This window comes from Nanorana parkeri, unplaced genomic scaffold, assembly GCF_000935625.1.
Source record: "Nanorana parkeri isolate BGI_ZX_2015 unplaced genomic scaffold, ASM93562v1 scaffold869, whole genome shotgun sequence".
Lineage (NCBI taxonomy): Eukaryota > Metazoa > Chordata > Amphibia > Anura > Dicroglossidae > Nanorana > Nanorana parkeri.
In genome coordinates this window covers 416,423-431,309 of record NW_017307137.1, presented here as the reverse complement: position 1 = coordinate 431,309, position 14,887 = coordinate 416,423, and the positions used below count along the sequence as shown (strand labels likewise).

Genomic DNA, 14,887 nt, shown 5'->3' with positions numbered 1-14,887 from the left:
GGAGCTCCTCCCACTGGACCAGCGCGCCGCTGACTTGTCCCTGCTCCGGCACAGTGAATCACAGTAAGTGAGGGGAGATTTGGGGGGATTTATTACAGTAACCAATTATGTATTGTCTGCACTGTATTAGCAGTATATACTCTATATGGAGTATATACTGCTAATACAGTGCAGACAATACATTTACAATTATACTTACCTGAATGGATTAAATGATCTGTATGTAGCCCTGTACTACGGATCATTTAACCCATTCATGTTAGCAGAGGATCATTGTAAATGTATTGTTGCAGGCACTCTATATGTACATGTACTATATACTACATATAGAATGCACTGAACAATAGATTTACAATTATCCTCTGCTAATATGAATGGGTTAAATGATCCGTAGTACATGATATGTAGCCCTGTACCCCCTTTTCCACTTACAGAGCTAGGTTATTTTTCTTTTAAATAAATATTAATGTAATTTTATTGGTATCTATCTACCAGTAGCTGCCTCGTTTCCCACCCTCGGCTTATATTCGGGTCAATACTTTTTCCCAGTTTTTTTTTGGTAAAATTAGGTACCTCGGCTTATATTCGGGACGGCTTATACTCGATTATATACGGTAATCAATGATGAGAATCATTGCCAATGATTCTCATTATCGATTATAATAGATTAAATCGTATCGTTGTTGCAGCCCTACATAAATCATGACCACGCACCAACATTTGTCAAGTGTATATACCATGGTTTTACAAAGAGTGTCAAAGACACTCTATGAATTTTAAACATATGTGTCTTACAAGGGTGTAATCATAGTAGACCATGCAACTGCTTTGGGGCACAAACTATCTTGACACAAAGGAATAATGAAAGTAGCAATAACACAGAATTAATATATTTATTGTATGAGAACCTATACTGTATATGAATGCTAGGAAAGCAATAAGTATTCTACATCTCTATAGGAATTATCTTTGAGGAGGTAAGGAGCCTCCTAATGGTTCTGCTACCATCACCAACAGTTAGGCTGGGTTCACACCTAGGCACACCAAATATAGGCGTTTGCCGCACGGTTTTACCGTGATTCGCGGTAAAAAAAACACGTGACAAACGCGCGTTTCCGAGGGCTATCCGGCTGTATCCTAATGGATACGTGCGGCAAATACGCCCCAAAGAAGCTCCTGTACTTCTTTGGGCGTAGGGCGTTTTGCAGCGCGTACCACAGCTGTTCCTACTAAGAACTTAAATCGTAAGGACCTTTTTACACCAGCGCGCTGCGGTAACGCTTGTTCGTGCAATGCAGTGCCATTCATTCTATACCTTCCTAGTGCACTAGATTGCAGCACAGCACAACACCCTCCAGATTTGCTGCATGCATAATGTTTGGTTCATTGTAATGCATCAGGTAGTTAATTGTACCTCATGGTGCCCTAATGGAACACCCGTGCATTAACGCACTGCAACGGACCAGGTTGGTGTGAATGAGCCCTAAAACCTGATCTTCTGAGGTACACAAAGACTGCAGGGGGCGTTTTATGGAAACAAGAGCAAGTAAACCGGTAATATAGATTGGAGATGAGTAGGGCTGCAGCTAACGATTATTTTCATAATCGATTAGTTGGCCGATTATTAAGTTCGATTAATCGGTTAATCGGATAAAAAAAAAAAGGCTCCAGTGATGGACTACTAGTTTCTATTGCGATTGTAGTCCATCACAGGAGCAAGCTTGGTATACGATCGAAAACGTTGCCAACGTTTTCAATCGTCGATTTTAATCGACTTAATCGATTAACTGTTGCAGCTCTAGAGATGAGCCTGGGCTTGATGTGAACCCAGTTCACCCAGGCCCACAAAAAAAACTGTGACTGCCACTTCCCCCTCCTGGCCCAATCAGTGGCAGCAGTTGTGCTGGGGGCATTACCTGCGCCTTTGAGACATATAGCAGGGCAGAGAATGCCCCTCTCCACAATTGATTGGGTTTGGGGGAGGTGGGCAGGCTTGGGTGGACTCAGACAACTGGGTTCACACCAAGACCATGATTCATACAGATGAAGATACTGTCCACAGCAATCAGAGAGCTTTTATATAAAAAATAACAACGCAATCAATTGTTCTTATAAGCAACATCTCTATTTCTGCCCACTCGCTCTGCCCAGTCACATTGAGTATTCTCAGGCCAAGAACTGATTCCCACACCTTCAGGTATGCTCTCATTTGTTTCCTTGAGCTGCATTTTAAAATTACTCCACACCAACTATTTCACCAATGAATGAGAACTAAGGCCGGTTACTGGTACTTAAAAACAAACAGGAATTCACATAGCCTGGTTCTGTTTTTTGTTTTTTTAAATGGAACATTACATTTATAAAATATAACAAGAACAGTTTCCTAGATGTATGACGTGTGGAGTAAATAGCCTCAGATTTATGTACATAGTATAGACAGCTGAATCTGGCAGAAATGGTGCAACTAGTCAAAAATAAAAATTTTACAAATATACAGTAGTAAAAGAATCCTTTTACATATTCGGTTAATAGTTTCTATTGTGAGGAGAAATCATATTATACCAATAAACATGATATGATAACATTTATAATATCAACAGACATGTGTTTTCATAATATGAGCTAGAAACAAATAATATAAATAAAACATTGCTAAAAGCCAACCTGTACATACGGTATGTATATTTCAAATGTTCAACATTCACTTTGTTATTACTATCTTAAACCAGTAAGTTGGAGCTGTGTGACACTGGCTCTATGTTGGTCTTATCAGACTCCAGTTCTTAACAGCTTTGTGAATCTGACTTTCAGCTGTCACTGATGAGTGCTAATAGGAACTATAAAGGTGCCCATACACTGTACGATTATCGTACAATAATCGTGGGAAATCCCGCGATCGTACGACAATCGCAAAGTGTATGGAAGGCGTGCGACCGTTTCTACTGTACGATCGCACGTCTTCCGTCGAACAAGCAGGCTGGAAAACCAGCCGAGAATCGTACGATTCTCGGCGGGTTAGTGGCGTGCTTGTTCGACAACTGCCGAACGGGCCGCACTGCCCGTTCAGCATTGCAATCGTCGGAATCGCGCCCTTCAGCGGGGCGGGCTTGCGATGATCGCAAGTACAATCTGCCTGTCCAAGATGGGCAGATCGTACGTTTTTTTTATTACTGGCCACCTTTAGACTTTAGTTTACGCGGCGGAAAACACAAGAAAACAAGTCTTAAGTGATAAAGAAGTAGGTGCACAGGTAACAAGTAGATGAAATAGTAAATGTGAGTGTGAATGGAGTTGGGAAGCAGTGCTGTAATAGTATCTTCAGACGCACACCCACATTCACACATATTGGGCCAGATAAACTATTGACGGCGTGCCAAATACTTAGCGTAAAGAAACCTGTTTTCTTTTGGATGCTCCAGGTAACAGTTTAAATTGAAAGGTTTGAAAGAAAAGATGCAAGTGCAGAGATTGTAAAAAAAAAAAAAAAAATTCCCAAGTGCAACTTTACACACAAAGGGTCTCACAGTCTGTGCAAAATAATGGTATAGAAAAAGAATAAAGCCCCATGCGCACAAGAATTACAATATGCGTCCAAGTGCATTTAGAAAAGGGCGTGCACTTAATGCTTTACTATAGCTGAATGCACTCCTAGACATTTAGAAGTGTCTATGGGTGTAGTGTATTCAGTCTAGCTGCGTTTACACAAACAAGACCTTTCTGCATCCTGGGACCTTTTAGCCTAGATTTACATGGCTAACCCATGTAAACACAAGGAAACGTGGGGACAGCTAAACCCAGAAACATCTAAACGCAGGAAAAAATTATCTGGAAAGCAGAAAAGTTTTTTATACTTCCCTGATAACTTCTCTTACGTTTAAGGCAGGAGGTCCATGTGCAGAAGTCAATATTTACTACTACTATAGTATGCCAAGAGGATGATGGCACATGTCCACATTCGACTATGTGTCTGTATCGTGATCTTTGAAATAAAAATTTTCAATTAAAAGAAAGTTGTCAACTAAGCTGTGTGTGCTGCACCATAGTGCATTTGACATCATTCCTATTCCTCAACATTCACCAATGTTAGTTGACCTGGCCCATGGTCTAGTGTCCTTCTATTGTACATGCAATGAAGATCACCAGCAATGGCAGGATGAGAATAAATCCAGAAGTTCTATTATGTTTGCCCTGATGAAGGGACCCTGCGTGGTTCCGAATCGTTGGCTATGTTACACATGTGGCATTGTTCTACAATAAATAGAACTTCTGCATTTATTCTCATCCTGTGGGTGCTGGTGATCTGCATTGCTCTTACTTCTGGATATGCATGGCGCCATCCGTGGACATCACTACAAGCACCACCGCTTTTTCAAGCACTGGTCCGAATTGCTGTATGGTGTGCAGGGGACATCTGGGCTTATTCTTCTATTGTACCTGACTGATGATGGTTGTCCGATATTCTTCATACACCCAGCCATCCTGGCATGGTATAACTGGCAGCTGCTCTAGGCTCTGGTTGAGAAGGGAATACAAAGGACTGGCACAGCTGAAAGGAATGCTGGTGTCATTCCAGGCTATGTCATAAGTGTAACACAGGCTTTGGTCAGGTTGGCCATCTTTTGCTCTTGGCACAGTGAAGTTTCTCTCCTCCTGTGGGCTCCAGCTGCAGTTCTTACTGATTTCAGCCACCTCTGAGCTCCTGCACCAGTAACTCTCAGGGATCTGTCCAAGGAACACTATCCCGACAAAAGAGAATGCAAATGTGATGCCAGTCATGCACAGCAGGAGAAAGACCCTCTTCTGGTAACGTCCGAACTCTCCAGCCTCCTGCAGAACTTCATCAATGGTTGGCATGATGTTGGAAGCCTGGCAGTTAGCCCCAGAAGGTCAGCACCAAGTGGAACGAGGAATCACTGCGAGATTCAAGCGAAGCTGGAACATGTGCTGGACGCCTTCAAGGAGCCGGCGATGTGCGCTGTAGCACTTTTCAGATCGGAGAGGAAAAGCAGCGCAGGAACCGTCATTTATACAACTCCAAAACTTTGTACTCAGGAGATAAGAGCGATGCTTTCTTGTGAGCGCCTCTAAACTGCGTCCCTATTTTCTCTCTGCCTCTGTAGCAGTCTGCAGCTGAAGCAGAGCTGGCATTAAACTTCGAGCTGAACACAGAGGGGGGGGGCTGCAGTGGTCCAGCGCCAGATTCGTGTGTGTGCCCAGTAGGACAGAGCAGCCGGGGAATGAGAGATGAGAGTGAGGAGAGCGCCGACTAGTGGCCGCTGTGTGTACTGACCAGAGAGAGGGAGGGTGCTCGGCTCCAAAACAATCCTTCACTCTCACTAAATAACCAGATTGCCTTGTTTGGTTTACTGCCCTGTGATAAACTGAAGCTTCTCATTTCCTAATACAGAATTCTAAACTTCCCCTTTTCAGTGACAGTGTTTTCCTGGGAAAGGAGCCTTAAGCATTCCTCTTAGGCCTCATTCACACCGGCGCTCCTGCGTTTAGCTTTTCTAAATGCAAGAAAAGTTATCTGAGAAGTGTAAACAACTTTTCTGCTTTCTACTTTTCTTGTGTTTAGATGCCCTATGCACATGGGAATAAACATGCCGGGTGTCACCATTGCAGGGGTGACACCAAAATGACTGACAGTTGACTTGCAGAAAAGCGCTCAGCGGCGGTTTGCTAACTCAGCACTTGCAGCGGCTGAGCAAATGAAAACGCCTCAGGTGTGGCTCCCAGAGGCATGTTGGATTTTGTAGTAAAAGCACAGCTGGAGGGCAAGAGTTGCCTGCCCCTGGTTTAGGTGTTTTCAGTCTACACACACAAGATTTTTTTGCATCCTTGGACCGTTTAACCTGGTTTTAACACAGGAACATCTAAACACAGAAACATGTGATTTGGGAGGCACAAATGTAATTTATACTTCTTAGATAATTTATCCTGTGTTTCACTCAGAAGGTCCATGTGTATGAGGCCTAAAGTCGTGTTTACACATGTTTAGGCCTCATTCACACTGGGAGTGTCAATAGGGTTGCCACCTTTTCTTCAAGCGAAACCCAAACACTCTAGAAACACACGGATATTTTTTTGGGAGAATAAGTCGCGGCTTATTCATATGTAAATATCACAGTTTAAACTATTTTCATTGGGTAGCCAGTACCCCCTAACTTAATTTTGGTTTTCCCTGTCTGCCTGGCACCTTGTGTCCGGGTTTCTGCTGCCATGAAACCCAGACATAGCATTCAAAACCCAAACTGTCCGGGTGAATCCTGGACAGGTGGCAATCCTAAGACCCCATTCACATATAGCGACATACCTTTGCAGCGGCCGGGATAGCGCGACTTTCGGGGCGACGATCCAGCGGCAGTAGCGCGACCTTCTCCGTCGGGCTCCATAGAAAAAAAAGCAAAATCGCGCAAAATCCGCCGAAAAAAGGGTTCGGTAGAATCGACTTGCGACCGCGACATGGAGTTAAGACAGCTCCATTGAATAGCATTGGCCGGCGACTTCTTGCGATATCGCGCGGCAAAAATGCGCGATATCGCGACGGAAATCGCGCGACAATTCGCTATATGTGAAAGGTAGCATTCAAACTGATTACACGCATTTTCCTGCATTCTGCTTAGCTGCGTTTACAGAAAATAGAATTCTGTAGGTCCAATTAGAAGCTTTAAATGTGGCTAAACACATGTAAATAAATGTAAGCGATTGAGTATGCAGCTTTAAGCAGGAACATCTAAACACATGAAACAGTGATCAGGGAAGCATAACATTTGTTTATGCTTCCCAAAAAACTTCCTGCAATTAGCTTTTGTGAAGGCCTTGGATGCCTAAAGCTTAATTGTAGGTGTGAATGGGGCATAACAGGTGGCAGATCTGCACTACAGCATGTAGTGCCTCATTTGGTCAATGCTTTGTACAGGCTGAGTGGCAGCAGATATTCACACACACCTGTCATCATGACTGCCACTTATAAGCCCTGCCACTTATAATTGTAAGTTTGCATGGGGCCTTAAAGAACAACTCTGGGTAATTGTTTTATTAAATTAATATTTTCAGACCTAGACCATAGTGATCGCTTAACCCAGGGGTAGCCCCACTGCAATAAATGTCAAAGTATCGCAGCTCTGAATCCTGAAAAATGGCCTGGCCAGAAAGGGGATGTAAACACCTGGTCTTCAAGTGGTTAATGACCAGATGATGAAGCCATATCTAGCATTCTGAAGATCAGCGCACTGGTACAAACACATGTTAATTTATTCATTTCAAATGGCAATGTACAATTCACATGAAATCATTAGATCTGCTGGAAGACATGGTACCTTCTATATATCAAGAAGAAATCAACACACTTGCCTGTCTAATGACCATGTTTAAGCCTACCACCTGCACCGACCCTCTGCCTGTTTGTTGACTACATCTCTGTCTTCAACCTAGACTGACTCTTTGCCTGTATGCTGACCATGCCTCTGTCTGCTGCCTGGACCAATCCTTTGCCTGTTTGCTGATCACATCTCTGCCTGACACCTGGACTACATTCCTGCCAAAAAAACAGTCCCAAGCATCCTCTGCATTCAATTGTACTTGTGCTACCACAGGTTTCACCTATTGCTCATAGTTAAAGCTATACTAAGCCACCTAAATTCCCTGACCACACATACAGAGGTGAGCATTACAGTGCACTATTTTTTATTCATGTTGTTTATTTTGCATGATACAATATCAAGTATATAAACAGAACAAACATTGAAAAACTATCACACATGGTTTGTAGTTTAATTCCAAGTATAGGCAAAACAAATAAATCTTCCACAGACTCAAATCTTGGCAAATACCTTGGGGATGTCTTCATTCCAAAATGGGGCCATTTTTTGGTGTTTCTACTGTAGTGGAACTTCAGGGCCTCCGATAATGTGATGGGTAGACAGGAAATTAGATGTGTAATTTAACCCTTTTGCTGCCACCAACGTAAGGCTTACGTTAGTGATAGCGAGTCAGTTTAAACAGACTCTGTTTACAATTGTAAAGTGCGATCTGCACTTCAATAGCTTATTTAGAGTGGAAAGGTGATACTAGGAGTCTTTTGGACCCCCAGTATCACCTTAAAGAGGACCTGTCATTGCCAATATGCTATCACATGGGGGCCTGTAAGCCTAACTAAATTTCTATGTTTGATAAAGAGTTGCGCTAATATCATGCAACATAAAAATTTGCAACTGCCACCATTTCATTCTACAGAGTCTTGGCTTTCAGAAAATTCATAATGTTTTGTGGTTTGAAGTAATTTGCAGATCTAAAATGTGGATTATAATATGTGAGCAAAAAACAAGGCCTTGGCTGTGAAAGGGTTAAGTCCTTGAAAGCCTGAAGGTGCTCCATGGATTTTGAGCCCATTTATGTGGCTAGGCTAGGCTGTGAAAAAATCTCACACATGTGGTATCCTAATACTCAGAAAAAGTAGCAGAATATGTGTTTTGGGGTGAAATTCTAAACATATCCATGCTGTGTGTAAGAAATATCTCTAACATGACAACATTGTGTATGTAAACAAATATTTCTTTACACAAATTTCGATATTAACTGAAATAGGTAAGTACTCAAACGGCTTGGAGGGAGCAGGTGGGACCAAGGATCAGTTAAGTGAAAACAGCTTTAACTGTACATAAAGCTGTAAAACGTGGAAATTTGCCTTACATCAGGGTATACGTGAGCACCATTTCCAAATTTTATGACACAAAACCCCTTCACATTAAAGTGATATTAAAGTCAAAAGGACATTAAGCACTTCAAGACCAGGTGCTTAGACCCCCTTCCTGCCCAGGCCATTTTTCAGTATTCAGCGCTGCGGTACTTTGACATTTATTCCATCATGCTATGCTGTACTGAAATAAATTTTATACCATTTTTGGGGATAGATAGAGCTTTCTTTTGGTGGTATTTAATCACCACTGAGGTTTTTATTTTTTACTATATTGATGAAAAATTATTGAGATTTTTGGAAAAAAAATGATTTTTTTCCATTATATTAGGTAACAATGATTATTACCCATATTTTTGGTAAAATATAAAATACGGGGTCACGTCGGGTAAATAGACACCAAACATGTCAAGCTTAAAAATTGCGCTCACCAGCGAAATCGCACAAAACTACCATACCCAAAATTGACCATAGGCGACGCTTTAAACGCTTTTACCGCTCATCAGTTTATTGTTATCAGTGATTGATAGCCCTAGAATTATTGCTCTCATTCCAACGTTCGCAAAGATATGTAACATGTGCGGCGTAATGGGCGCAATCGTCATTTCCGCACGTATGCGCACCGACGCCTGTTTGCATGCGTGTATGTATGAGGGGGACTTTAAAAAAAAAATAATTTGGTGGCTTGGCAATGGCCAGGAGCGGAAGTGTCTTCTAGAGCTCCGGCGGCATTGCAGGGCCCAGGCACGAGAACCAGCAGCTTGTAGCCTCCTTTCAGACCGGCGATGGGCGGCAATAAGAAGCGGAGGTCTCACTCACCCTCCCGCCAGGCTTCCTTGTCCGTGACATTGGGGCGTTTTTTCCAAAAACGGGCTCCACGAGATCTGCACAGAGTGTTCACCTACCGCTGGGGTTTCCCTTTTTGCCTCTCTGCTAGAAGGAATGGTAAGACTCATCTGTTTCGTGCTCCGGTTGATATGGAACCCTTCCTCACGGCGATGGAACTACCCCCAGTGGCCTTAGACGTTTGGCCTGACGCCCCTTTGCCTCCCTTCACCGTTGTTCCCTCTGGGGATCAGTGGCAGCTGGTTTCGCCGAAGCCCCGAAGAGACCGGAGGTCCTCATCTAAACCCACCCCCCGCTAATGCTATGGAAATACTGCTGGGGTCTGCTGTCCCTGACCTAAACTTAGCTCGTGCCCCCTGAACCCGCCGTCCCCCCTTTTTGCCTGATGGACTGTGGACTTATCTGGATATCCACGTGCACGGTTGCGGGGGTTGCCTCCACCGCCACGTTGCCCTGACCTGAATGTGCCCGTGGGTTTACCTAGTGGCCTAGAAACCAACGGTTTTCTGATGCATGCCTGAACACTGTGCATTATTTGTTTTTGTTATGGTTTTCTGATGCTGCCCGTAATGATAGGTCCGGTCTCTTTCCAATTTTACACTGGTTGCCTTCCCCTAGGGGTCCCTGTTATGCTGGGCCCAGATGGGAGTCCAAGGGCACTGAGGTTCCCATTAGACCCGGTGTTATGCTTGTGTCTCCTATTCGGATGGGGGGTGGGGGCGGACCCTGGGATTGGTTTTGTTATACTGTGCATTTTTTTTGCGGGGTGGCTCTAATTGATGTTGTTTGCTGCCCATCGCTTACTGTTCACTGTTCATTGTTTTAAATTGTGCTGCTGGTTCTTTTATCATTGCTCTTGGTTATGCACTTTGCCTGATGTCCCTGGATTGCACAGGGCTATTGCCTCACATGACCCCCACTAGGAGGCGCTCTGGGACGGCGGCTGCCTTTTTGGCCCGTGTTCCCAGACCGCGCTTGGGGATATATTTCCCTACAATTAGTTGGTGCTCTTGTCATTGTCCTCTGTCATTGTCCTTAGTGGTGAGACAAGTTGTTTTACATGCTAGTTTGTGAGTGTGCCATGATGCCTTTCTACTGCTCTACTCTTCTCTGTCCCCTCCCCCTACTTCCCCTAATGGGGAGCCACGGGTCCGGGTTGCGGTTATGACGGCTACTAAGCTCCCATATGGCTGAATTGAAGTTGTGTTCCCTGAATGTTCAGGGCTTTAACAACCCCAAGAAACGCTACCAGTTACTATACAACATGCACAAAGCTAAAGTGCAAGTTCTGTTCTTGCAGGAGACTCGCTTCCGGGCTTCGGCGGTGCCTAGCCTGCCTACCCGATATTTTGATAAGTGGTATACCAGCAACAACCCGGCTAAGACAACCAGGGGAGTTGCATTGGGGTTCCACTCCACCTTGCCTGTGACGGTACTGTCAACCCTTGAGGATCCTGAGGGGAGATACCTCTTTTTGTGAAGTGTTCTATCTCGCACAAGGTTTTTACCTTTGCAAACTTATATTTACCGAACCAGGGTCAGCGGGGCGCTTTCCAACGCATTATGTCCAAACTGGAGGACTTCATGGAGGGATACCTAGTAGTGGGTGGAGACTTTAATTTCAACATGGATTCCTCCTCCGGTAAGACCCATTTCTCCTTGCCGGCCGTGAACGTGGTCAGGAAACGTCTGCGGAAATTGCAGTTGGTAGACCTCTGGCGTGTACTACACCCCGGTGAAAGGGATTATACATTTTACTCGGCCCCTCATACAGCAGGATTGACTATTTTTTCACTTCTCACTCGTTGCTAGACTGGCACCCCCAGATTCACATAGGTAACCAACTCTGGTCGGACCACTTTCCTCTATTTTGCTCCTTCACTGTCCCTGAGGTACCCCGGCGTCAATCAACATGGTGCCTCAACGAATCGTTGCTTAAAGACCCTGGGCTACTTGCCTCTTTACGTAAGGCCATTGCTGAGTTCCGGTTGCACCATGCCTCTGACACTACTGCCCTCCCCGTACAGTGGGAAGCACTGAAGTGTGTTCTCTGGGGTTTGCTGATTCAACATGGCTCCAGGATGAAGCGCGATCGTACCGCGCAGGTTTCTGCACTGTTGACCGATGTCTCCTCCCTGGAACTTAGCCATAAGACCCATGCATCCCCCCAGATCTATAAGGACCTGTTAGCCAAATGCCGGGAGCTCCACTCACTTCTAGACCAGTCCTACATGAAGCACAGGGAACTGACTCTCTGCTCTTTTCATGAGTTTGGGGATAAGAGCAGTAGACTGCTAGCTAGATCCATTTGAACACATAGATCCCGCACTTACGTGTCTAAAATTGTGTGCCCACGCCAGGGACTGGTTCAAACATCTGAACACATCGCTGGAGCCTTCCAGCGATATTACTCTGCTCTATACAATATTGAGGCGTCTGGCCACCCTTTGGGCAAGGAGCGTTGCCATACTGACCTTCGGGACTACATAAAGGCCTCTGGGGTTCCATGTCTATCAGAGGGGGCAATCGCCAATCTTGCATTGTGGTCATTAAATCCCTCCCCACGGGTAAAAGTCCTGGCCCAGATGGCTACACGGGTGTTTTTTATAAGACTTTTCAGGATTCCCTCTCACCTATCTGGCTGGCTACCTTCAACAAGGTCTCTACCTCTACTCCGTTTCCCACCCAGTCCCAGGAAGCACACATTACAGTGCTACACAAACCAGACAAAGACCCAGCATCCTGCACTAGTTATAGACCCATCTCCCTCATTAACATAGACATTAAAATGTTCACGAAGCTAATTGCCAACCGGCTGAAATTATATGTCCCGTCCCTAATTCATCTAGACCAGGTTGGTTTCGTACCTTCCAGGGAGGCAAGGGATAATACGACCAAGTCTCTCGCCCTTATGCATTATGCCACTGTAAGGAAAATCCCCCTCTGCTTATTGTCAGTCGATGCCGAGAAGGCTTTCGAACGTCTTAGCTGGTCTTTTCTGGAGATAGCCCTTTCTCACGTGGGTATTCCTCGGGTTATGCTGGACAAAATCCTATCCTTATATCGCACACCCACAGCACGGATCAGGGTTAATGGGGTCCTGTCGGAGCCGGTGTCCATAAGAAACAGTACGAGACAGGGTTGCCCCCTGTCACCATACCTGTACATCATGGCTATGGAACACCTTGCGGCCCACATTAGGAACAATGCATCCATCCTTGGAGTACAGGTGGGAGACCGGGATTTTAAACTTAGTCTCTGTGCAGATGATCTATTGCTGTATATTTCCAACCCAAGCATCGCCTTCCCCTCCATAATTAAAGAATTTGCTGAGTTCGCCAGGGTCAGTCATTTTAAGGTAAACATGGCCAAGACAGAAGCCTTTAATGTGACATTACCCACTCGTGGCACAAGACCTGGCACGGGACTTTCCCTTTGCGTGGCAGTTAGACGGCCTTAAATATCTCTGGGTTTTCCTGGCTAACACGAGGGAGAAGTTGTTCAATCTTAATTATAAGCCCCTGCTTTCTTTGGTCCGTACCAGCTTACTTGACTGGGCTAAACTACGCCACTCATGGTTTGGGAGGATGGGCCTCTTTAAAATGGACTTGCTTCCCCGCCTCTTGTATGTGTTCCAGACCGTCCCCATCGAGGTCCCCCAATACTTTTTCTGCACATTACGCTCGCTACTCATACGATATGTCTGGGCGACTAAACCAGCTAGACTCCGCTATCTGGTTCTGACGCGGAGGAAGGCTCAGGGGGGGTTGGCCTACCGGATCTTGAACTTTATTACCAAGCAACACTTTTGACTAGGTTGTTAGATACCATTTTTCATTCTGCTAACAAATTGTGGGTGCAACTAGACCGGGACATACTGTCCTTCTCCTCCTATCCCTGTTCTGGTCTCCGCCCCCCTCTAGACCCGCACGCACCAGCCTCCCCTTTTTTCTCCCCGCTATGCTCAAAGTATGGGATGCCTTGCTTAGCTCCGCCAATATTTCTTCGTATTATGGCCCTCTTTCCCAAGTCATGGACAACCCTGACTTTCCTCCGGCACGCCTCACCTGCCAGTTCCTTGGTTGGGAGTCTCGATCCTTTAGCCCTATTTGTCAGGCTATGCAGGGGGGCACTTTGCGGCCCCTCATCGGGTTGCTGAAGAGGGAGGCTGTGATGCCGGGTAGCTGGCTGGCGTATTTTCAATTGCGCGATTTCCTGACCGTGCTGGCTGCGAGAAGTTGCCCAACGAGGGAGCTTTCTCCCTTTGAGAAATTATGTGTCTCCAGAGACCCCCCAGCACGCATGATTTCTACTATATACGGGTTTTTGCTGTGGAGCCTTCCAGCGATATTACTCTGCTCTATACAATATTGAGGCGTCTGGCCACCCTTTGGGCAAGGAGCGTTGCCATACTGACCTTCGGGACTACATAAAGGCCTCTGGGGTTCCATGTCTATCAGAGGGGGCAATCGCCAATCTTGCATTGTTGGTACTACTGTCCTACTAGACTCCAGGCCATGTATCCATCTACCTCTGCACTATGCTGGCGGTGTCTGTCACATCCAGGGACGATGTTGCACATCTGGTGGTTCTGCCCTCTGATGACCTCGTTTTGGGAAACTATTTTCGATACCTATGATCAGATCTTTCACACCAAGGTGGACAGGTCTCCACAGGTGGCCCTTCTGTCCGTGCTGCCAGGTTCGGTCTCATCGGCTAAGAAGGGTCTCCTCAGATTTTTCGTGATGGCGGCTAAGGCGGTTATACCATGCGCTCGGTCTAGTTGTGAATTTTGCCACATAATAGACTCACTTATACACAAAGTTGCTGCTGGTCTATTTAGTTATTTAGATTTCGAGTCACTCATTCCCAGCGCAGTGATTTTTGATTATTACTAAGGCGGTTATACCGCGTCACTGGAAGTCAAGTACTCTCCCTACTACCCGTGAGTGGGTTCTTGAAATGCATAATATATGCCGGATGGAGGAGCTCACTGCAGCTCTGTACCACCGAGATGCAAAGTTTACTGCTACTTGGAGTGTCTGGTTGCATTTCTGTACTACTGAGGGCTTTACCAGTCTGGTGACGCTATAATTGGACACCTCAGTGAAGAGACGCATTGTAGAGTACCCCGGAACCGTGGCTGTACCATACCCTCCCTCACCCCCCCTTTCTACTTTCCTCTTCCACCCCTCTCTCTCTTTCCTCCCCCCCCCCAGCCGGGAGGGCTGGAGGCTCCCACCTTGCGGGAACAATCTGGAGCTGTGGTGTTCATTTTCATTGGACCATTGTCCTCCCTATATTACAGTCAAGTTATTTGATGCATATTACGAAGGTTGTATG

At 45.4% G+C, this 14,887-nt stretch overlaps 1 protein-coding gene across 1 annotated transcript in view; it reads right to left on the bottom strand.

The window, feature by feature from the left end:
- SLC22A3 (solute carrier family 22 member 3) overlaps positions 1–5,023 on the bottom strand; it is a 127,418-nt gene extending 122,395 nt beyond the window's left edge. The window contains exon 1 of the mRNA XM_018565646.1: positions 4,435–5,023. Within this exon, the coding sequence (XP_018421148.1) occupies positions 4,435–4,854 (420 nt within the window). The 5' untranslated portion in view covers positions 4,855–5,023. The remainder of the gene's footprint in view (positions 1–4,434) is intronic.
- Between the last annotated feature and the right edge of the window lie 9,864 nt (positions 5,024–14,887).